At 50.3% G+C, this 23,879-nt stretch overlaps 1 protein-coding gene and 1 pseudogene across 1 annotated transcript; both read left to right on the top strand.

Moving 5' to 3' along the window:
- Positions 1 to 3,141: 3,141 nt before the first annotated feature.
- On the top strand, positions 3,142 to 5,219 carry LOC103639769 (psbP domain-containing protein 3, chloroplastic-like; annotated as a pseudogene).
- A 1,373-nt stretch (positions 5,220 to 6,592) lies between these two features.
- On the top strand, positions 6,593 to 12,703 carry LOC100191469 (Acyl-coenzyme A oxidase). The gene is made up of 14 exons (NM_001136902.1): positions 6,593 to 6,955; positions 7,742 to 7,850; positions 7,958 to 8,019; positions 8,285 to 8,494; positions 8,639 to 8,726; positions 8,805 to 8,967; positions 9,066 to 9,264; positions 10,464 to 10,661; positions 11,052 to 11,183; positions 11,370 to 11,490; positions 11,614 to 11,724; positions 11,799 to 11,868; positions 11,980 to 12,163; positions 12,249 to 12,703. Exons 1-14 carry the CDS (start codon positions 6,809 to 6,811, stop codon positions 12,456 to 12,458), a joined length of 2,004 nt encoding a protein of 667 aa, NP_001130374.1. The 5' UTR covers positions 6,593 to 6,808; the 3' UTR covers positions 12,459 to 12,703.
- The last annotated feature ends 11,176 nt before the right edge of the window (positions 12,704 to 23,879 follow it).

The raw sequence follows: 23,879 nt of genomic DNA on the forward strand, positions 1-23,879 counted from the left end.
AAGGAAGATCATCTACTTATACCTCAATGAAAATATGGGAGCATCATCACCATCCTTCACAACTTGGAGGACTTGAGTCAAATGACCCCAACACTTGTGATCAGGAAAATTGTCGCATTTGAGATGTCATGAAAAATGGGTCAAGAGGAGAAGAAAGACACAAAGAAAACTCCGAGCTCAAGTTCCTCAAGTGAAGAAGAGGAATATGGAGAAGGAGATGATGAAGATGATCAAGCCTCCACATCATCCTCCAAGGACGAAGAAACAGTCCAATGCATCAGAAAGGTAATGAGAATGATTCGCAAGATTAATCTAATGGTGTTCTCCTTTAGGTCGAGGATCTTTTCTTTAACATTGATAGGAAAAGACATGGTGATTCATCCTTCGATTGGTATCATTTTCATGTTTTCTCCAATATTTTAATATGCTATGTCATTTTCATCTTATGCCCACATGTTGCCATATATGCATATATTGTTAAATGCTTCTTTTGATATCACTAGAATATCCTCAATCATTTACCTATGCATATTTTTAGGGGGGTTAGCCTATTTCACTCTGATCTTATTTCCTCTTTTATATTAATGTGCTTTCCTATATGGAGGTTTTTCGACAGGGGAGTATGTCCTTTACATAAAAGGGAGAAAATACTTTTCCACATGGGGAGAACTTTCTTTTAGGGGGAGTAATTCTTTTTAAAGGGAAAGTCTTTAAATTGCTTCCTATATGTCTTATCATGTCTTCCTTTTCGGTGTTTGATTCTAAGGGGGAGAATTTTATGGACCAAAGGCAAACCCAAGTTATCAATATACCAAAAACACCAATTTAAAAAATAATCCTTTCAATTGGTTACCTCTATTGGTTTTGGCCCTAGATAGGAAGTATGTGGATTATGGAGTTAGTGGAAGGCGTAAGTCCATAATCTCACATGGGGACTAGGTGCATATGCAATAATGTGCTTAATCTTTGACCACATATCTTTCAATTTGGTATCTCATTTATCTTGCCTACGCACATGCATCCATAGCAAATAGAGTGCATATTTCAATTTAGTCTTTGATATTTGCTCGATTTGGTTGTGTTGTCATCAATCACCAAAAGGAGGGAGATTATAAGGAAAATGGACATGGCCCATTTGATTAAGGATTTTGGTGTTTGATGATCAACATAACCTTGTGGACTAATGTTTTTCAAGTGTTTGTGTTTTGAAGTTCACATGATACGAAGTGGATTGGACTAAGGCTTTGAGGATGCAACACATCAAAGGAAGACTTAAAAAAACTCAAGTGAGATCAACAAATACTCAACAAAAGTCCAAGATACAAGACCAAAAGAAGCCCAAGCAAAAGAGTGAAGAAATCCAAAGATGGGTTGTGAGCCTGTGCACTAGTGGGCTAGTGGCTCATCGGACAATCCAGTGCCACACCGCGGACTGTCGACACACCAAAGGCTAGTCGCCCACACCTAGTTTTTGGTGGCACACGGAGGGAGAGCCACCAGACAGTCTGGTGCCAGGACCAGATAGTTCGGTGTGAAGGATGACAACTCGATAGTGAAGATGACGGTGAGCGTCCGAGAGGAGACCAGAAACGGAGCACCACTTGCGCTCTTACCTTATTTTTATGCACGCACACATGATTTCATCACCGACGCGAGAGTGTCCATGTCGTCGTTTTTTCTCCACCGCACGATCAAACTTTAACGGACATCAGTCACCCTCACGAACCTTCGTTGAGCGTTGTTGTGGTGAATGGATGAGGCTCCTCTCCCTCCCATGGTCACTAGGGCCGGAAACAAGCCGAGCCGAGTTGGGCTCGGCTCGGTGCAGCTCGGTGGCTGACTGAACTCGGCTCGACTCGTCCATTTCACGAGTTGGGGAGATATGCTCGGCTCGGCTCGCAAGCCACACCCTTATATATATAATTGCATTATATAGTGAATTATTAGTATATAAATATAAAATATATAGATATCATTCATCGTTATGAGTAATCTAAATTATATATATATATATGTATATCATGAAACACTGAGGAACAAACTAACTATCTATAAAACTAGTCAATATCTATTATTATTCTACATATTAAGTAATTTGGCATAGCTCACGAGCCGGCTCGGCTTGCTAGAGACTCGCGAGCCGCTCTGACCTCGAGCCGGCTCGCGAGGCTCGAGCTTGTTTTTTTAGCCCTATTGGTCACCACCGGAGTCACCTCGTAACAAACAAACCAAAACAAGAGACTTCAAGCTATTTTTATCTAAGGATTGCAATACACTGAAGTTAAATAAGAAACTAAATATATTTTTATAACCTTGGTATTGTTTACTTCTTATAAACGAAGAAATAGCATGATTAACAATGGAAAGAACATATTAATTTTGACATTCTTATAATTCCGGGCTACATTTTGACCATTATTTTATACAAACTAATATTTTTATTTGTAATAATATATGAATTGCTATAAATTTTGGGGCATTATAATCTTGTGGACTCTGTGCAATAGTCTGCATGTGACCTAAGACGCCCCTATATATGAACCATCTAAAGTATTAAAACTCCACCCGGTTTGGACTCCTCCCTGCACTTCACGGGGTCTCAGCCGCACGCGTGCCGGCGCATGGCCACACACTCCCGCGGCACGAAGCGTGTGCGTTGGTTCGAACCCGAAAACTTACTCCATTTCACCTCTGAACGATCCCATGCCATCCGTCTCTCTCGTCGGCTCGCCTCGCACCTGATCTCCCATCCACTTCCCTCCGCGTGCTCCACCGCCTCGCCTTCTCCCCCTCTCCCTCGGGAGCCTCTGCTGCTGCTACAGCTTTCAGAGAATTCGCCTCGATCTGTAGCAGCGTTGCTGGGCTCCTTCCACTGGATCTTCTGCAGGGCACCTTCGACGAGCCGGCAGCAGGCCCCCTTCGACGACCTTGTTCTCTCGTCAGGCGACACGCGGCCAGGCGGAACCCTAGCCGACAGCCGGCGCCGCCACTGCCTACAGCCACAGGTATCTTCGCTCGCTGCGCGGTGCAGGTGTTGATTTTCTGGATCTAGGGTCGCCGATGGGAGGGAGCGGGTCGCCGTCAGAGAGCATGTCACCGAAGGGGCCCTTCCAGTCGTGGTCATCGCTGGTGGGGCTGCCGATGTCGCGGGGGGGGGCCTTCCAGCCGCGGTCGTCGCCGGTGAGATCGCCGATTGGTGGGAGCGGGTCGCCGATGCGGCCGTCGCCGGGGGAGCCCTTCCTGCCGCGGTCGTCACCGGTGTGGGAGAGGAGTTGGCAGATGGGGCCGGCTTCGGCGGAGGCGGGCAGTTCGTCGGCGCCCTTCCAGCCGTTGCCGTCGCGGAGCAGTTCGCAGACGACCTACCAACATAGGCCGTCACCTCGCTCGTCGGCACAATTCGGCATCACCGCTGCTCGACGAGCTCCGGATGACGTACGCGCGCGCCATGATGTATTATTACTTGTGTATTATATGTGGTTGTCAGGGTAGAGGAGGGGCTGCTGGGCCGGAGGGACGCCTTATTGCTCGACATCGTCTTCTCCGCCACGACGCCGGCACTGCTCGCCCCTGCCGGCGCTCTGGCGGACGAGGCCACCGCCGGTACAGCAGCGCCTACGCTCTCAGTTCTCGTCGTTGTTGTGTCCATGCTTGCTGGTGTTCCGGTCGCGCATACATATTATGCTTATTGCTACAGTTTTGGTCGGGGGGGGGGGGGGGGGTAATTAAGAGTCGCAGGAGGGCTTCACTACGTACGAGGATGAGGCCAACAAGTTCAACATTCAAGTTCCGCAAGGTACGCACGCACACGATTTCTTCCCCCGGCTTTTCAGTTTCCATTAGTCGTCGTCGGAGTCAGAGCACTTTCATTTAGTTTCCCTGTCTGTATCCAATGCAAAATGATAATTTGGTGGCAATGGCGACATGCTATATAAAAAGCTCTGTGCGCGTGTGTCTACAGGCTGGCTGGTCGGCGCCGGCGAGGCCAGCGGCATCAAGTCCGTCACGGCGTTCTACCCCGAGCAGGCCGCCACCGACTCCAACGGTACGCGACACCGTTCGTCAGTCTCGGTTTCGTTCGTGGAGTAGCTCACGTTGACGGGCTTCTGCGTCTCTCTCTCTCTTCTTCTTCCCTCGCCACCAGTCAGCGTCGCCATCATCGAGATCGGGCCGGACTTCACCAGCCTCAAGTCCTTCGGCGACGTCGCTGCCTTCGCCGAGGGCCTGGTACGTGTGCGCTCGCCTCTGTCTAAACATTGCTGCCTGATTTGGCACCAACCAGAACCAATGCGTAAGCCATGACAGACAACTGAGAGCACACGCATGTGAATGGCCTGGACAGGAGCTGGCAGAGGCCGCCGGGGCTCGCTGCCGGGGCTCGCCGCCAAGCTCATCCACTCCAGGGCGGCAAACGGTAGTACCATAGCTCGTAGCAGGACCGATCGACTGCTGGACGGAAGGAACGCAGCAGCGCTTAGTCACTGCTTGCTGACCACGTGTTGCATGCATGCAGGCCTGTACTACTTGGAATACACGTCGCAGAACCCCGGCGAGCGGCGGCGGCACATCGTCTCGGCCATCGGGATGGCCTTCAACGGCTGGTACAACCGCCTCTACATTGCGACAGGCCAGGTGAGCCGCGCTCCTGCTACAACGACTTCTTGAACCTCAGCTGCTGGACTGGCAGTGGCAGCTCGAATGAACGTTGTTTGCCTGTCTCGTAGTATAAAATATGCAGGCTCGATCAACAACCAACAGTAAATGAATGTATAATGGTGGTTCTCTTATAAAAAATGCAAGCCTAAATAGAATTTACAGAGATAGTTAACTTATTAGGATGTGTTCTGTTTGACTTTTGGCCATGGCTTCTACCTTCCAAAAACCAGAAGCCAAACCAAAGACCTTATTCTAACGAGCATATTTTCTCAAAGCCGACTTTCTCGAATTGGAAATTGAAAACATCTTTGAATATGTTTTTAGCGACTTTTGAATATAATGGGAGAACTTTCCCATAGGCCTTTGGTGATGTTCTGAATGTATATAGTTTTCCCTTCCGATGTACTTTCCCAGATATCGTCCTAATTGAAATACGTGTATGGATATTTCAGGGACGTACCCCTGGGAAACAATTTGTCAAGAAATTTCAGGGAAGCACGTACTTGTTTGTTAAGATGGACCAATGCAAGGCTACGGTCTACGGATCGGACCTGACAAACTACTGAGGTGGTATTTTTGTCACGAGAAGACTTACCTGAAAACAAAGTGTAGAAGCAAGGGTAAAGATTGACCTGATCCTTGCATTATTATTGCATACTTTCTTTACGTCGTCGTGTCTCGTCCTGGCCGCCATCACCTTGCCATTAATTTTTTTATTTCGCTCACGAGAATGAGAGCGTCGTCTGCCGACTGCCTGTTTGTTACAGCTCGAGCAGCAAAGAAAGCGCGTGTGTCAACTCGGCCAAGGTATGTCGTCAACTCATCATTGTTTTTTCAGAGAAATGACGACCTCTCATAGCACAGTACGGAGAGTCGGAGACTGTCGCTCTATCACGTCTGGACCAAGTCCAAAACAATCCATTTGCTGTTGCTAGATGAAGTAGTATGCACACAAGATATGCTGCTCTTGCTGTAGATGAAGGTATAGGATTGGGACATGGGCTTTTACTGCTAATGTCAAGTTTTGTGCTTGGCTTTTGCGTTTGCTTTAATCCGCGGGTTGCACATTCCATGATCATTCTTTGCTTTTTGCAGATAGCAATGCTTTGCATAAGGCTGTGAGCTCTGACCAAAGCAGCCTGTTGTACTGTTTTGAAATACCCTGTTGGACACTTGGACTACAAATAGCAGCTAAGCGTCTGTAAAAGTTAAAATTTAAGATTGATATGCTGAAGGTTCAAGAACAAAATTGATATGTTTTTGAATCAACTAGAATTTAATTTTGTGCACTCTGTTTGTACATCTGCATCTACATCGATTGGCGTGCCTGGTTAGAACAACATATATTGTATGCTCATTAATTATCGTGATAGTCTCATGCACACCTAAAGTATTTTATTACTATTGCCCCAATCTACCAAAACTCGAGAACAATTTATATGAAAGGTATATAGCAATTTATTCAAGAATTATATTGTCTCGATAGGGCGCCCGTAAGGGTGCCACTTATTCTAGTTAATATCAAGGAGCTAACTATTAACGTAGGCTATAAAGATTAGTTACATTATATAGATAAGCTAAGACGCATGCTATAACAGTGAGCAATCAACTATATTATTACTTTTTTTGTTGATATCAGACAAATATAAATTATTCTCATTGTTTATATTAGGATTATTATATTTTTTCTTTACATATTTTATTAACTTTTATTAATCATTTAGTTACATCATTTCATTTATTTGGTATGCTAGTCTAGAAAATAGTGAACATTAAAATATATTGTTTTATTTTTTAGTTTCAAGACTCTTTTGATATGATGCGACAGTGTTAAAAAAGTGTTATGAAACTGAAAGTCCCGTTGAGAATAACCTATGAACGAAAAATAAATGCGTCAAAACTGAAAACCAACCATCCACATGGCCGACGTGATTGATATGGATGTTTTCACGAAACCTGACCAGTAGCCGTCCTCGTCTTCCACGTTGTGTTTCTCGCCCACCTATCTATATTTATCATAAAAAACAGCCAAATCGAGCGAGGCGACGAGGGCGAGTAGTAGTTGGCGAGTTGGAGCAGGTCTGGGTCTGGCCGTGTGAGTTATTTCCCAGCCAGGCATCTGAGAGCTTTGGTCTTGACCTCGACAGAGATCGCCATGGACGCATCGGCGGAGGTGGACCACCTCGCCGCCGAGAGGTCGGCCGCGCGCTTCGATGTCGAGGCGATGAAGGTTGCATGGGCTGGCTCGCGACACGCCGTCGAAGTCGGCGACCGCATGGCCCGACTCGTCGCGTCCGACCCTGTAAGTGATTGCTTCCTTGACCCCCTTCTCCCCCCGATCCCCAATTCCACCTCCTTCGCATAGATCAGAATCAGATGCGCCTCCCCTCCCCTTCGCATGGATTGCTTGCGGGCTCTTCGCTTGCCCTTCCCCAACTTTTCAGCTTCATTCACTAGCTGACATCCACACAATCCGTGCTTTGCCTTTTCCGCTCCCCCCCGGATCAATCCCAATCTCGTTTCCTTCTTCCTGATAAAACAGCAACACCTTTCCGCATCTGATCTCCTGTAGCCTCTCTATGCAAGGCAGAAAAAAACTAACAAGTAAACGGATTTCGCAAGCCATGGTTTACCCAGCTCAATTCGGCTTTGACTGTTTCACCTCACCACCTTTTCCTTAAATTATTCGGATCTAGAATATTCATAGCTCCACTACTAATACCAGTTTTCTCAGTGTTTCCCTATGACCCCACGATGCTGACTAAACCGATAACCTTTTGTCTTATAAACAGTAGTTACGTGTTGACTTATTCTAGCATACATGATTGCTTTCCGGTTTCGAACTGTATATTATCCTTGTGAGAAATTGTAATATTGCTATTTCTGTTTTAGAAAAAGCAACAGTAAGATTGTAACCGTCATTCTTCCTATTTCCCTTGTTCCTAGTTTCCTAAAGGTTGTAAAGGCTAACATTGAGCCAAATCAGCACCCAAGCTTTGATTATCAAGCCAAGATAATGCATCAGGTTACAGTAGCTAACTTTCCTTCGCGAGAAGTTCACTTACAATTCCACCTGCTTAATACGTAGGTCTTCCGCAAGGATAACAGGACCATGCTCTCCAGGAAGGACTTGTTTAAGGACACTCTAAGAAAGGCAGCCCATGCATGGAAGCGTATTGTGGAACTACGTCTCACAGGTACCAAGTCGCCTAGATTCCAACACCAACCAAAGAAGTATCGAGCCATTTTGCTAGATAAGACAGTTTCACTGATGTTCTACTGTGTTGTATTGCTGGATTGGCAGAGGAGGAAGCAGGTATGCTGAGGCTATACGTCGATCAGCCTGGTTATGTTGATCTGCATTGGGTATGCCTATCAACCTTTATTGCATCAGTATATGTTCTTATCGTACCACGGTGAATCCTTTGTTGTCCATGCTGTGTGCTAAGGTCTTCTGGAATTGGTGCTGCTGGATGCTCAGCATATGGTTCTTGGGTTTCTGTAAAAATAAGGGCCTATCATTTAATAAGAAACAGATATAAGATTCCTGCCATTGAATAACATATAGTTTTTGTACAAGCTTCATCAATATTTTCACCTTACAAGTTACAAAAACAATGTCATCTTGCAGGGCATGTTTGTTCCTGCTATAAAAGGTCAAGGTACTGAGGAGCAGCAGAAAAAGTGGTTACCAATGGCTTACAAGTTCCAAATAATTGGGTGCTATGCTCAGACTGAACTCGGTCATGGCTCAAACGTTCAGGGCCTTGAAACAACTGCCACATTTGATCCAAAGACTGATGAGTTTGTCATCCACAGTCCAACTCTGACCTCCAGCAAAGTAAAGTCCTGTGAATCAACTACCTCCATTTTGATTTATTTTAAAACCATTCTTTTCCTTTCCTTTTTTTTGTGTTACTTTAGCCATTTGTATCTTGTTCAAAATCTTGTCCACAATTTGTTACATCTATCTTCATGTTGGCAGTGGTGGCCTGGTGGCTTGGGGAAAGCTTCCACTCATGCAGTGGTGTATGCTCGGCTGATAACTGAAGGAAAGGACTATGGTATACATGGTAAGAGTGTTTTGTGTTTAGGTGATATTTAAGTGTTCTCCTAGTCTCCTTTGTTTCTTATGCACGTCCTTGTCCCAGGTTTCATTGTGCAACTGCGAAGCTTAGAGGATCACTCCCCTCTTCCTGGTATTACTCTGGGTGATATTGGTGGAAAATTTGGCAGTGGTGCATATAACAGTATGGACAATGGTGTTCTGCGATTTGACCATGTGCGCATACCAAGGGATCAAATGTTGATGAGGTTCATTCATTCTGTTATTATACTTCACTGTGATACTTTATTTGTTTTTTTTTTGCAGCCTAACCCTATTCAAACTTGCTGTTTCTTTTTCATTCTAGGCTTTCACAAGTTACAAGGGAGGGGAAATATGTTCATTCAGATGTCCCAAAGCAGCTGCTTTATGGGACAATGGTTTTTGTTCGCCAGACAATAGTCGCAGATGCTTCTAAGGCTTTGTCCCGTGCTGTTTGCATTGCTGTACGATACAGCGCCATCCGAAAGCAGTTTGGCTCTCAAGATGGTGGCCCTGAGACTAAGGTATTCTATATTTATAATACCGAGCTCCGAGCCTCTTGTATTGCCATTTATCCATCTTCTTTATAATCTGTCAATTTCTTTCCAATTGGACACCAATATTTAGTTAAAGGGCAGACCTTCTATGGTCGTTTTGGGAGCTTGGATGTTGTCGAAGCATAGAAATGGTGCTGTCTTCCATGGAACTCCTCCGAACTTGGCTGTGGCTGTTCAGCTGGCCAGAGAGGAAGTCCTTCTGTAGTCTTTGGCTGGGGCTAAGGGGATTTCTTCCCTCCAAGCTCTAAGCCCTGCGGGTTATGTTTGCTTTAGTGTTGGGGGCGTCTGGTTGCAGGCAGGCGCACGGTTTTTGCTCCTATTCTTGTTTTGGTGCAGGCTGTTTATGTTGGGTCCTTAATGTGTGTGTGTGGGAGTATGTTGATGTGTGTATCTGGGTGTGTTCCGGGGTCCTTACCCCTCCTTAATACAATGACACACAGCTCTCCTGTGTATTTGATTAAAAAAAGTGCCGGAGGCTCCCACGTAAGGGCTTGTTCGTTTTTGTGTTAATCCATGTGGATTGGGTTGGATTAAATCCATAGCAAGTCAAAAACTCAAAATCCATCTCAATCCCACCCAATACACTCTAATCCACATGGAATATCAATAACCGAACAAGACCTAAGTGGTTTCTAGAGAAGGGATAAACCTAGCCAAGCATCCCCGTAAATGCGGAGAGGCTGCTTTGAACATGTGACCTGTTGACTCAGTGAGACGGCTCTCACCACTGCACCAGGCCTGCCCTTCAGACACCAATATCTAGTTGCTAGTAATAAATTGCTGACTGTTACCACCATATCATTGTAGATATGCTCATAGTTATCCCAAATACCACTAGCAGATAACAATAAGCACCTCAGCTATTGCTGATTGGTTTTCACTTTTATGTTGCAACTTTGTGGATAAACTATCCATTGGGCCTCTTCAGGTTTCCAGATTTATGTTGACTCTGTGGTTGTTCAGTATATGCTGTGGATTCTTCATAAAACAACATGCCTGTGCTGCATTTATTATACAACTTTTGTCATTTATTTACATGTGAATGGCTGTGCGATGACCATTTTTTGAATCAACTGCCCGCCCAGTGTTACCACCTGTGCTTAACATGGAAAATGCATCTGTCGGTTACCAACAAAAGGTGTCTAACATATTCAAGCTGGTTACAGGTCCTTGATTACAAGACTCAACAAAGCAGACTCTTTCCGTTGCTGGCTTCAGCATATGCATTTAGATTTGTGGGTGACTGGCTGAAGTGGCTATACATGGATGTCACTCAGAAACTGGAAGCTAAAGACTACTCAACACTGCAAGAAGCCCATGCCTGTACTGCTGGTTTGAAGGCTGTGACAACATCTGCAACAGCTGTAAGTATAATTAATTAATTTCAGTGTTGCCTTTTCTTATTTTTACAGGTTGTACTTGATGGGGGTATTTTGATTTGCTTTCTTTGGCCAAGTGGTTTGTAGCAGTCTTCACAGTACTAAATCGACAAATATTGCCTTCGTGATCATCTTTCATAGGTATTTGTGGTTCACAAACTTGAGCCAGAAGCCCACAATTTACCCAGATGGTCACTAGATGCGAATTTTCTTTTGATCTTGATGGCTTTCCTGAAGCTCAACTCCATTTCTTAATGGAGTAAATTCTAGTTTGATTATCTAGCCATATGCATGTTCTGATGGTCTAGTCAGTATGTACGATGAAGGACTTTTGGCAATTCATTGTTCTTATGGTGACTCCTGTCTTCTGTGCAGGATGCCATTGAAGAATGTAGAAAGCTCTGTGGCGGACATGGTTACCTGAACAGCAGTGGGCTTCCTGAATTGTTTGCTGTCTATGTTCCTGCTTGCACTTATGAAGGAGACAATATTGTTCTGCTTTTGCAGGTTTGTATGTTTCTGATGGCACTAGCCAATAATCGTAGTTTTGGCTACTACTAGTTGAGTATGTGCGACATGACAGATTGTGTTCCACATTAGTTAAAGAAAAAGACATAGAAGATGTTTTTGCTTTTCCTCTACTCCATTTTGGACAATGATATAGTAATAGGCATCCTTTGGGGGAACCTGCAGGTTGCAAGGATTCTAATGAAGACCTTATCTCAATTGACATCTGGAAAACAACCTGTTGGTACAATGGCTTACATGGGCAATGTACAATATCTGATGCAATGCAAATGTGCTGTTAACACAGGTACTTATTTAGGCTGGATCATTATATTTTCTAGTTCTCAGTTATATTTGATATTTGTTCCAGGCTTCTTGAGGATAATGTCTGTATTGACTATGGTATAATTCATGTTTGGTGACTCAACAGCTGAAGATTGGCTTAACCCTGTTGCCATACAAGAGGCGTTTGAAGCCAGGGCTCTCAGGATGGCAGTAAACTGTGCCCAGAACATAGGCCAAGCAGCAAACCAAGAAGAAGGTAGTACTAACGATGACCGTATTGTAGTTGCTGAATTGGAATTACTGTACTAACGATGACCGCATGCCTTGCAGGTTTCTATGAGCGGTCCCCTGATTTGCTAGAGGCTGCAGTAGCTCACATCCAGTTGGTCATTGTAACCAAGTGAGTATCAATTCAATGTTGTTTATGAAGTGTGTGCTGTTCCTTTCCTTCCACGGTCTCTGTTTTTTTTTTGGAAAAAAAAATGATTCTTCTTTTTTTATACTGCTATAGGTTCATTTCGAAGGTGCAGCAGGACATTCCTGGACCTGGAGTGAAGGAACAGCTCCAGAACCTTTGCAATGTCTATGCCCTCTACATTCTCCACAAGCACCTGGGCGACTTCCTGGCAACCGGGTGCATCACACCCAAGCAGGGAGCGCTGGCAAACGAGCAGCTGGGCAAGCTTTACGCACAGGTACGCTGGTGTTTGTTCGTCTTCTAGTAGCAGTATTGCTGTACGATACGAAGTGTAAGCCGGTTCTGGACATGATCTGCGACAGGTGCGTCCAAATGCTGTTGCGCTGGTTGATGCCTTCAACTACACAGACCACTACCTGGGGTCTGTGCTGGGGCGGTACGATGGGAATGTGTACCCAGCGCTGTACGAGGAGGCGTGGAAGGACCCTCTGAACGAGACGGTGGTGCCCGAGGGGTACCACGAGTACCTCCGCCCCTTGCTCAAGCAGCAGCTCAAGCTCTCCAGGCTCTAGTCTGATCGGCTACCCCCCCTGGAATTCTCCATGGCGGCTGCCTTCTCAGAAAATCTCACGCGACCTCCGAATGAAAGTGATGTAAGCTACTAACGATTCTTGTTAGAGCCAGGAAAGAGGCTCTCCAGCCAATTATAAATTTATTCCTCAAGCTCTGAGGATCAAGTTCAAGCTGTGGATTATATAGGAAGCACGTTTAATAATTAATAAAGAGGGAGAGGATGAGCATCTCTCTGTTGCTGCTCAAGTGTTGTGCGCAGTGCGAGTAGTAGAATGAATATGTATGTACGAGTGCGTGTATTGTATGGTGAATTGAAGTTCCATTTGTTTGCTAAAAGTATATCAGAAAACAATGGCTTGATTTGCCTAAGTCCAAAATGAAAGCCAGATTCCGAACACATCAAAAGGCGTTTTGCACCTAAAAATTAGAAAAAAAGAATCAGTACAACTTAAGTTTTTCAAATGAAGGGTAAACCATAGAGTTGCATATACATCGTTCAGAAGAAGCCCACTTTACCTTTGGGATTTTTAACTAGACTTGTGCCGTTTGGTTCATAAAATGTAACGTAAATGTTAGCGACAACGGTTTGCATTCGATTACCAGTTGTAACAAGTTTGAATAGGCTGGTATCAATTTCTAATGTTGTATTCGATTACGGTTGGACTTAAACAAACATGATTTAACGTTATTTGTTACTTATTACATTACAAATATGTCGGCGTTTCGAGACCGGGGGGTCCCTGGGCCGACGAGTGAAATGTCGCCGCGTGCCCCAGCCCAGATGGGTCGGCGCGAGACGGAGCACGAAGGGGGGAACCAAAGGAGGGAGACAGGCAAAGGAGGGGAAACCCGCGACCTTCGTGTTGTCCTGCGCCCAGGTCAGGTGCGCTTGCAGTAGGGGGTTACAAGCGTTCGCGTGGGAGAGAGCGAGGGACTCTACGCGTCGCCACGTCCTCCCGTGCGGCCAACCCTCTGTAAGAGGGCCCTGGTCCTTCCTTTTATATGCGTAAGGAGAGGATCCAGGTGTACAATGGGGGGTGTAGCAGAGTGCTACGTGTCTAGCGGAGGAGAGCTAACGCCCTAAGTACACGTCATCGTGGCGGCCGGAGAGGTTTTGGCACCCGGTTCGTGTGGTGTCGTGGCCGTCGGAGGAGCGCTGGAGCCTGGCGGAAGGACAGCTGTCGGATCTGTCGAGTCCTTGCTGACGTCCTCTTGCTTCCGTAAGGGGGTTGAGAGCCGCCGTCGTCATGGGGCGCCATCATTACTTGTCTGGCGGAGCGAGCTAGATGGGACGCCGGTCTTGTCCCCCGTAGCATGAGTCAGCTTGGGGTAGGGTAATGATGGCGCCTCCCGTTGACGTGGTCGGTCCGCGCCCCAGGTTGGGCGATGTGGAGGCTCCTCCGAGGTCGAGGTCGAGTCTGTCTTCCGTGGCCGAGGTCGAGTCCGAGCCCCTGGGTCGGGCAAGGCGGAGACCGTCGGCTGAGGCCAGGGCTGAGTCCGAGCCCTGGGGTCGGGCGAAGCGAAGTTCGTCGTCTTCCGGGGCTGAGCCCGAGTCCGAGCCCTGGGGTCGGGCGGAGCGGAGTTCGCCGTCTTCCGGGGCTGAGCCCGAGTCCGAGCCCTGGGTCGGGCGGAGCGGAGTTCGCCGTCTTCCGGGGCTGAGCCCGAGTCCGAGCCCTGGGTCGGGCGGAGCGGAGTTTCCTATGGTGCCTGAGGCCGGGCCTGACTGCCTGTCAGCCTCACTCTGTCGAGTGGCGCAGCAGTCGGAGCGGCGCAGGCGGCGCCGTCCTTCTGTCAGGCCGGTCAGTGGAGCGGCGAAGTGACTGCGGTCACTTCGGCTCTGTCACCTGGAGGACGTGCGTCAGGATAAAGGTGTCAGGCCACCTTTGCATTAAATGCTCCTGCGATTTGGTCGGTTGGCGTGGCGACTTGGCCAGGGTTGCTTCTTGGCGAAGACTGGGCCTCGGGCGAGCCAGAAGTATGTTCGTCGCTGGAGGGGGGCCTCGGGCGAGACAGAGATCCTCCGGGGTCGGCTGCCCTTACCCGAGGCTAGGCTCGGGCGAGGCGTGATCGGGTCCCTCGAATGGACCGATCCCTGACTTAGTCGCACCCATCAGGCCTTTGCAGCTTTGTGCTGATGGGGGTTACCAGCTGAGAATTAGGAGCCTTGATGGTACCCCTAATTATGGTCCTCGACAGTAGCCCCCGAGCCTCGAAGGGAGTGTTAATACTCGCTTGGAGGCTTTTGTCGCACTTTTTTGCAAGGGGACCAGCCTTTCTCGGTTGCATTACGTTCCGGTGGGTGCGCGCGAGCGCACCCGCCGGGTGTAGCCCCCGAGGCCTCGGAGGAGTGGTTTGACTCCTCCGAGGTCTTAATGCCTCACACAATGCTTTGGCTGGTCTGGTCGTTCCCTCATGCAAGCTGGCCGTAGCCCGGGTGCACGGTCGGGTCCCAAGTTCTCGGGCTGGTATGTTGACGCTGTCAACGGTTTGGCCGGAGCTGGGTTTGCGAGAGCAGCCCCGAGCCTCTGCACAGGGCGAGAGGACGGTCAGGGACAGACTCGACTTTTTTACATACGCCCCTGCGTCGCCTTTCCGCAAGGAGGAGGGGGGGAAAGCGCCATGTTGCCCTCGGAGGGCGCCGAACATGGTGTCTCCGGTGAGCTGCTGGCGGGTAATCCGAGCGGACGTTCGTGCCCCATTTGCTAGGGGTCGGCTAGAGGCCCAGAGGCGCGCCCAAAAGTACCTGCGGGTGATCTGCCGGACTCGGTCCCCTGTCGACGGGGTCCGAGGGCTCGATGCCTCCCTCTGATGGGATTCCGTTACAAGATCATTCCCGCTGGTCTCGAAAATGTCCTAGGGTACCTCGGGAGCGCAGCCCGAGCCTTGGTTATGTATCGAACGTACCCATGGTCATCCCTCGCTCTGTGTCTGAGGCAGCTGTGAACCCTTCGAGGGCTAGCCTACGAACCCCTGATCAGTAGTGGGCGCGGAGTCCGAGTAGCCTGAGGCGGTCGTTGAACCCTTCCGAGGGGCCGGCCTTCGAACCTCTGACCAGTAGTGGGTGTGGAGCCCACGCGCTCTGAGGCGGCTGTTGAACCCCTCCGAGGGGCCAACCTTCGAACCTCTGATCAGTAGGGAGGCTCGGAGCCTGGTTCCTTCACGGAGAAGGATCCTTTTCGGGGTATCCCCCTTTCCCGGTCCCTGTTGTAAGAGAGAGAAAGAGGAAAAGGAAAATGATACGAAATCGAATGACGTGGCGTACCTTTTTTGACGCGGTCATTATGGCGAAGGCGAAGCGTCGCTTGCTTCTCCTGCCAGAGGCGCCGCCTGTCGCGCCGCGGAGTTAATGCGACGGAGCGGGCGGTTCGCGAGGTGGCCGTTGTGCGTGCGCGAGCCGTTCGAGGGACGGCCGTTTCGCTTTGAGTTTTTGAATCCCGCGGCCGGTCCGGGCGAAACGTTGAACGGGTCTCGCCTTGGTCTTTATATACTCGGGGGAGGGTCTGGCGATGGTTCTTTGCTCCGCTTCTCACCTCCTTCTTAGGTTTTCGCAACCTGAGAGACTTAGCCAGAGAAAAGGAAACCGCCCACCCTGTCCTTTCCGCCGCCACCCCTTTTGCTCGGTGATGGCCGACCGGGTGACCATCATCTCGCCGCGCGACCCATGACCTTTCTCCACAGTCACGGCGGGTGATCTGGAGGATCTTGTTGCTAAGGGTTTACTTCTCCCTCTCTCTGATGAGAGGCGGCCAGAGTGGATTCCCCCCGCGAGCGGAGCCGCTCCGTCCCCGCCGCCGGGGTACGTCGTGAGCTTCGTCTCCTTCTACGAGCGGGGATTCGGTGTGCCGGCGAGTCGCTTTATGCGGGCGATCCTGCACAACTATGGGGTGGAGTTGCACAACCTCAGCCCCAACTCCATCTCGCAGGCCGCCATCTTCGTAGCGGTGTGCGAAGGGTACTTGGGGATCGCCCCCACTGGGACTTGTGGACTCATCTCTTTTCCGCGGAGCTTTTTGCTTCGCCGACGGGGGAGAGAAGGGTCCGTGCGGCAGTGCGGGCCGGCGGCTGCATCCTCCAGCTGAGGCAGTCACGGGCGTCGCTGTACATTCCCGCCATCCTTGCGTCCTCGAATAAAGGGTGGCAGCGCCGGTGGTTCTACCTCCGGAATGACGGCGAGATGCTCCCACCGTTTTCCCAGCGAGTTGTCACCGTCGCCGCCGATGCTTGGCGCCACGGGACCCCGCACGACAGACAGAAGAACCTCGAGCCCCTTCTCAAGGCCCTGGAGGCATTGCGGAAAGGGGGACTCACCGCCGCGGGAGTGATTGCCGCCATCCACCGCCAGAGGGTGCTTCCCTTGGCGGAGCGGCGGTTGCCGCTTTGGGAGATGACGCCGGAGGCTGACTTGGAGGGCTCGTGGATGTCCTCGGATCCTCTTTCCATCGACGTTCTCCACGGGCGGGTGGCCGTCGCGTTGGGAAAACCGGACGCTAGCACCTTCTCCCAGCCTTTGATGCGCCCCGACCAAGGTTGCGTGACCCTGGTGAGTGTTCGCTCCTTCCTTCTCCTTGCGTCGGGTTGCCCTTGGTTCTTACGGTCGGGATTTCCATCCGTCTCCAGGAGGTAGGGTGGCACAAGCCTTCCCGGCCACGGGTCCCGGAGGATGCGGTGGACCGAGCAGCGCGGCGGGTTGCCGCGGAGGAGAAGAAGAAAAAGAAGGATGCAGAGAAGGCCCGGGCCCGCGAGCGGACGTGGGCCCGAGATGCCTTGGAAAAGCTCCGTCGTCGGCAGGAGAGGGAGGGGCTCCCGAGGGAGCCATCGCCGGAAACGCCTGACGACGATGACGATGATGAAGATGATGACGAGGATGATGACATGGCTGCCCGCCTCGGCTTCAGCCCGGGTTTGAGGCTAGGCCAGGAGTCGTCAAGCCAGCCCCCGAGTGGGCTGGCGCCGTCAGTCCCCGGAGTCGGGACGCCGAGGTCCCGGCCCGATGAGCGGGGGCAGACAGAGAGGGTACTTGACCCCTCGGCCGGGGAATTTGAGGTGACCCTGGGGAGTCAGGCCGAGGCGTCTGTTCCCCGAGAGCCGTCGCCCACGCCGGCAGCGCAGGAGAGCGACCCTCAGGTCGCCGTGGCAGCGCCTGGGCAGTCCGTCCCCCGGGCGTCCAAGGTGCCCAAGGCGAGGGTGGTGCCGAAGCTTGCGGCGAGGCGGACCTCGGCGGCGCCTTCGGGGGTCGAGATCTGAGAGACCTCTCCTCAGGCACGGTTGATCATGGCCCGGAGCGGGTAAGTATCTTGGAACGTCTTCGTCCTGGCTTCTCATTCGTATGTCCCGACCGCGACTTTTCTTTCCTCCTCAGTAAGCGAAGCCATGGCCTGACCGATCTGGCTCCCCGGAAGGCGCTTAAGATGGCGTCGACTTCCGCAGCCGGTGCCGCGCCGGGCCTCGCTGTTCAGCTGACCTTCTCGCAAGGCGCTCCACAGCGGGGGGCTTAGGCGGCACCAGTCGCCGTGGAGCGAGTTCTCGAAGCTGGCTCTTCTGCCGAGGCGGCTGTAACGCCCTGAATTTGGGGGTAGAATTTTTTCTTCTTGTCTCTCACCAAATTCAGGCGTTACCCTTTTCTTTTCTCGTTCCCTCGCTAAACCTTGATATTTTCCAAAGTTATAGCGGGGTTTGGCTTGGATTTCCCGTGTAAAGAAAAACCCTAAATTACTTTATGTTGTTTGATGCACCATGCCGAACTATGCATTCTTTGATTGCTTAGAGATGTAAGTGCATTCATCTAGAAAGATCGGATTTCGAAAAGGAAAAAAACCTTTTCTTTCTTTTTCTTTTTCTTTCTCTCTCTCCTCTTTTTCTCTCTCCCGCGCCGTGGGCCGCCCCGGCCGGCCTAGCCGCCCCTGGCCGGCCCAGCAGCCCCCCCGCGCGCCCCCTTTGGGCCCATTGGCCCAGCCGCCCCCTCCCTTTCCCCCCAATTCCCCCAATCCCTCTCCCTCCCTCTCATTCTCTCTCTTCCCCACCCCAGCCGCCGCCCCCTGCCCTAGCCGCCGCCCCTGCTCGTCGCCGGTTCGGCCGCCCGTCCCCGTCCCCGGTGAGGTCCCCCTCCCCCTCTCCTCCCTCCCCCATCTCCCCTCCCCTTCCCCCTACCCGGCTCGGCCCCGCCGCTCGGCCGCCCCTGCGCCCCGGTCCGGCCGCCCGCCGCCCAGCTCGGCCGCCGCCGCCCCTGCCTAGCCGCCCCGCGCCCCTGGCCGGTTTGGCCGCCCCTGCGCGCCTAGCTCGGCCGCCCCTGCGCGCCCTGCCCCGCCCCATGGCCGGTTCGGCCGCCCCCAGCCCCCCGCCAGCTCGGCCGCCCCCGCCCCTGCCCCAGGCCGGTTCAACCGCCCCCTGGCCGGTTCAACCGCCCCCTTTTTTATTTATTTATTTTATTTTATTTTATTTTCTTTCATTACTGTTATTCATTTTATTTTAGGCAGGTTAATCATTGTTCATGTTATTGAAATAGGAAACTTAATTTAGAATTCCGTTACACTAGTTAATTCATATAATTAATTGTTTATCCAGTCCAATGTTGATCAACTAAAAATGACTAGGTTTCCATTAGTGCATATAACTAAATTCTTTTGTTAGAACCAAATGTAACTAATCATTAGTGCATAAGCTTTAACCCCCCCCCCCCCCCCCGCGAGACCTTTTTCCGTTTCTTTCTAACCATAATGAATGCGATATCGAATGTTATACTTGATGCATATTCACTTTATTTGTTCCCTTGTATGATGTACTGTTTGTTTCCCAATTTGAATGGATGAATGTATGTATGCTTGCAATCGCATAGAGAACGATCCGGTCGAAGAGCCCGAGGAACTCGCAGGAGAAGCCCCTGAGCAGCAGTCGGTTGGTGGAGGCAAGTGTCCCTTGACCTATCTCTGTCCTATTCATTCTTTTAATTCACCTCCCGCTTTACACATTTATGCCTAAGGATTGACTAGCTTTTGTTATCCATGTCCTTGTTTACCTATTTGGGTTGGATTATTATTATTATTGTTTAGCTTTATGCTATTGCTCAAACTCTAATCAATGAACATGATGAGATTATCTATGATACGCTGTTTTCCCTTCTCTTATTATGATGTGGTACTTGTGGTCATCAAGGGGGCTCGAGCGGTTTCTCGAGTGCCTCTCCGTAAGGACCTGTTCTATGGATGACCGCCCGGGAAAACAGTGCAACCATGAGGGTGGAATGGGATGCCCTTAGCTGAATAATTAGAGGATCCGGGGTGTAGATCACTTAGCCGTCGTGCCGTCAATGGGGCTCGGTGTATGCGGCTCGCTCTGCCAAGTTTGGGTTCGCCCCCTTGGGGAGGAGTGCGGTGCATTTAGGAAACCTAACGGGTGGCTACAGCCCCGGAGAATCTTTGTAAAGGCTACGTAGTGATGCCCTGCTGGGTCACCTTGGTAGTGATCAATGGAGAGTCATGATCTCCGGGCAGAATGGGAATCACGGCTTGTGGGTAAAGTGCACAACCTCTGCAGAGTGTTTGAAAACTGATATATCAGCCGTGCTCACGGTTATGAGCGGCCAAGGGAGCTCCAGTGATTAGTGGTACTTGATCAGAGATACTTTGGTACAGGTGGTTATGAGATTGATGGTTTTGGTTATGACTATGGTGCTGGTAAGTGGTACTCTTTCCGTTTGGAAAGGAGTACGTTTGGGTTAATAACTTGGGTTAATGCTAAAACTTGGCTTTCTACTAGTAAGTAATAATCTGACCAACTAAAAGCAACTGCTTGACTTATCCCCACATAAAGCTAGTCCACTACAGCCAAACAGGATACTTGCTGAGTATGTTGATGTGTACTCACCCTTGCTCTACACACCAAACCCCCCATCCCCAGGTTGTCAGCATTGCAACCACTGCTCAGGCGAAGATGAAGCTGTGGAAGGAGACTTCCAGGAGTTCCAAGACTACGACGAGTTCTAGGCGTGGGTTAGCGGCAACCCCCAGTCGGCTGCCTGTGAAGGCCGCGTTTATCTACGTTTCTTTTCCGCACTTTGATTTATTGTAAGGACTATATGGACGTCTCAGACGTATGATGTAATCGACTATTATTTCCCTTTTAATACTATTTTGAGCACTGTGTGATGATGTCCATGTTATGTAACTGCTGTGTACGTGAATAACTGATCCTGGCACGTACATGGTTCGCATTCGGTTTACCTTCTAAAACCGAGTGTGACATAAGTGGTATCAGAGCCGTGCTGACTGTAGGACCGCTAACCTAGAGTAGAATGGTCGTTCTAAGGACTATAGACCTCTGTCCCTGCCTTGACTTTGATATCCCTTCAAAAGTTGGTCATACCGACCAAACCTATGTTCTACTATATATAATACCTTGCTGAAAATTGTGTTTTATTCTAATCCTTCATTTACTTATGATTCATTATTTGCTGGTCATATTAATTCTGTTCTCACCCTTTTGCTTGCGATGTCTTTTGTAGATGGCTCGACTTAGACACACTGCACGAAAGTCAGTCATCCCCTTCTTACCCTCCCGCCTTGCTGAGCGTCTGCTTCGCCGTCCCGTGGCCGGACAGTCCAGCCACTTGGAGAGACTGCACCACCGCCTGCATGAGGAGCAGGAACGTCGACGACAGGAGCAGCAGGGCTCTTCTTTCTCGCTCCAACAGGAGATAGAGTCTGTGAGGAGCTGCTCCCCTGTGCTTCCTCTGGAGGCGCCCCCTGCACCACCACTGGGCGCCCCAGCTTCTGGAGTAGCTGCTGGAGGAGACCCAGACGACGGAGGTGGCGACGACAGCTCGAGCCACGACACCGACTTCTCTGCTAACCCTGAGCCGGAAGGATGGGTTGCTCGACCCATCACTCGCGACGCTGCTCGCAGGTGTCACTTCCACGATGCGCTCGACACCCTGCTACGTCGGGCATTTAACCGGCATACTTGGTCCATCGAGTATCGCTGTGTGGTCTACCAGCACAGTCGCGGGGTCTACCCGGACCGCTGGGAGGCAACCTGCTTGGTGCGCTGTCCGGAGAACAGTCTCCAAGGTGCAGAGGCCTGCTCAGAGCACTATTCTATCTCTGAGCGGGACTCAGCTGAGGCAGCCATGCAAGATGCTGCACGGCGTGCGCTTTCGCACTACTGCTCGGTTTTCGGTGGGGCAGCTGACGGCCTTGACCTGAAATATTACCCCCGCCGTCCATCTGGCAGCACAGGAGGCGTGATTGTCTCACCTGTCGGCGAGGGCAATCCTAGGTTGAGCAGCACAGTCAACCTAGCCGTCGTGCTAAACACGGAGCTGGACCATGCATTAGACGAGCTGAGTAGGGCTCGTGCTGAGATCGCCCTGCTGCGGGCTGAGCGCGCGGAACGTCGTCACCTGGACGGTGGTTCCCCCGCCCCCGTCGGGACTCAGCACCCGTACCGCTCACCTCGGCGTGGACACCAGTCTTATGGCAATCCCGATTGCAAGACCAAGATAACTCTAGAACCATAGATCGTTAGAGTTGGATCTTGTAATTAATACGAAATATATACATAAAAGCTACAGTCTTAGCGTTAGTCTCGGTCTTAGTTAGTCTTAGTTAGACAGGGTAGTTTGCTATATCCTGTGCATTTGTGTTTGTCATGATGAACTATGTTTGGTTTGGATCTTTGTAATGACTGTCACGAGAGTGTGGGTATCCCCTGCATTTTGGTTTACCTATTATGTTAATGGAGTTAGCTATATAGTTGGGAAACCTTTTATTCCACTTTCCTCTTTATCTGAGAAGCTGTGTGGTCTTTGTTGGAGATCAGTGAAGATGCTCATCTGTTCAGTGCTGTTGAAGAATTCTATTCTCTTTTCTTATGCTGCAAGATTTGCCAGATCAGTTCTGATGTGTGGTTGCATTATGCAGATGTCAGAGAACAGGCGCAGAGGAGGAAGGCGTGCTCAGCAGGAGCGAGCCGCTCAACAGGAGGAGGTGCCCCAGCAACAGCACCTGCCGCCCCCGCCCCCGATGTCCATCGAGCAGATGTTTCTGATGCAGACTCAGGCAGTTCAAGCCATCGGTCAGACTTTGGCCGCCATTCAGCAGCAGCAGCAGCAGCAGGCCCCACCTCAGCCTCAGATGCCTCAGATGCCCAGAGACAAGCGTGCTGAATTCATGAGAGGTCATCCACCAACGTTCGCTCATTCTTCTGACCCCATGGATGCTGAAGACTGGCTGCGCACTGTGGAGCGGGAGTTCCATACTGCTCAGTGCGATGACAGGGAGAAAGTCCTGTATGGTCCCCGTCTGTTGAGAGGAGCAGCCCAATCATGGTGGGAGTCTTACCTCGCCACCCATGCCCATCCTGACGCCATCACCTGGGAAGAGTTCAGAGGTAGCTTTCGTCAGTACCATGTTCCCGCAGGTCTGATGACTGTGAAGAAGGAGGAGTTCCTGGCCCTCAAGCAAGGGTCATCGTCTGTCAGTGAGTACCGGGACAGGTTCCTGCAATTGTCTCGCTATGCTCCTGAAGATGTCAACACCGACGCCAAGCGACAGTACCGTTTCCTGAGAGGCTTGGTTGACCCTCTGCAGTACCAACTGATGAATCACACCTTCCCGACATTCCAGCACCTGATTGATAGAGCAATCATGACAGAAAGAAAGCGTAAGGAGATGGAGGATCGTAAGCGCAAGATCAGTGGACCCCAGCCTGGAAGTAGCAATCGTCCTCGTTTCTCAGGCAATCAACCTCAGCAGTTCAGGCAGAACCAGCGTCCACCTCAGCAGCATCAGCAGTTCCAAAGGCAGTATCCTCAGCATCAGTACCAGAACCGTCAGAGCAATCAGTCAGGAGGTCAGTTTCAGAGGCAGAATCAGCAGGCACCTCGCCTTCCTGCCCCAGCAGCCCAGCAGAACAGTCAGGCAACACCAGCTCAGGTTGGAAACAGAGCATGTTTCCACTGTGGAGAGCAAGGCCACTGGGTGATGCAATGTCCAAAGAAGGCAACCCAGCAGCAGTCAGGCCCCAATGCCCCAGCAAAGCAGAATGTGCCTCAGCCTGGAGCAGGCAATCGCTCTCAGCCGCGCTATAATCATGGGAGACTGAACCACTTGGAGGCTGAAGCAGTTCAGGAGACCCCCGGCATGATAGTAGGTATGATCCCAGTCGACTCCCATATTGCAGAAGTGTTATTTGATACTGGAGCAACGCATTCTTTCATTACTGCATCATGGGTAGAAGCACATAATCTTCCAATTACTACCATGTCAACCCCCATTCAAATTGACTCAGCCGGTGGTAGAATTCGAGCCGATAGCATTTGTTTGAATATAAGTGTGGAAATAAGGGGGATAGCATTTCCCGCCAACCTTATAGTAATGGGTACTCAGGGAATAGATGTTATCCTAGGGATGAATTGGCTAGATAAG

Source organism: Zea mays, chromosome 9 (genome assembly GCF_902167145.1).
Source record: "Zea mays cultivar B73 chromosome 9, Zm-B73-REFERENCE-NAM-5.0, whole genome shotgun sequence".
Classification (NCBI taxonomy): Eukaryota; Viridiplantae; Streptophyta; class Magnoliopsida; order Poales; family Poaceae; genus Zea; species Zea mays.

Excerpts from the sequence above, each read along its gene's own strand:
- LOC100191469 (NM_001136902.1), top strand. The coding sequence starts at position 6,809 with ATGGACGCATCGGCGGAGGTGGACCACCTCGCCGCCGAGAGGTCGGCC. Across the intron at positions 7,851-7,957 it reads TGTGGAACTACGTCTCACAG|AGGAGGAAGCAGGTATGCTG; the intron begins GTACCAAGTCGC and ends CTGGATTGGCAG. Across the intron at positions 8,495-8,638 it reads CAACTCTGACCTCCAGCAAA|TGGTGGCCTGGTGGCTTGGG; the intron begins GTAAAGTCCTGT and ends TCATGTTGGCAG.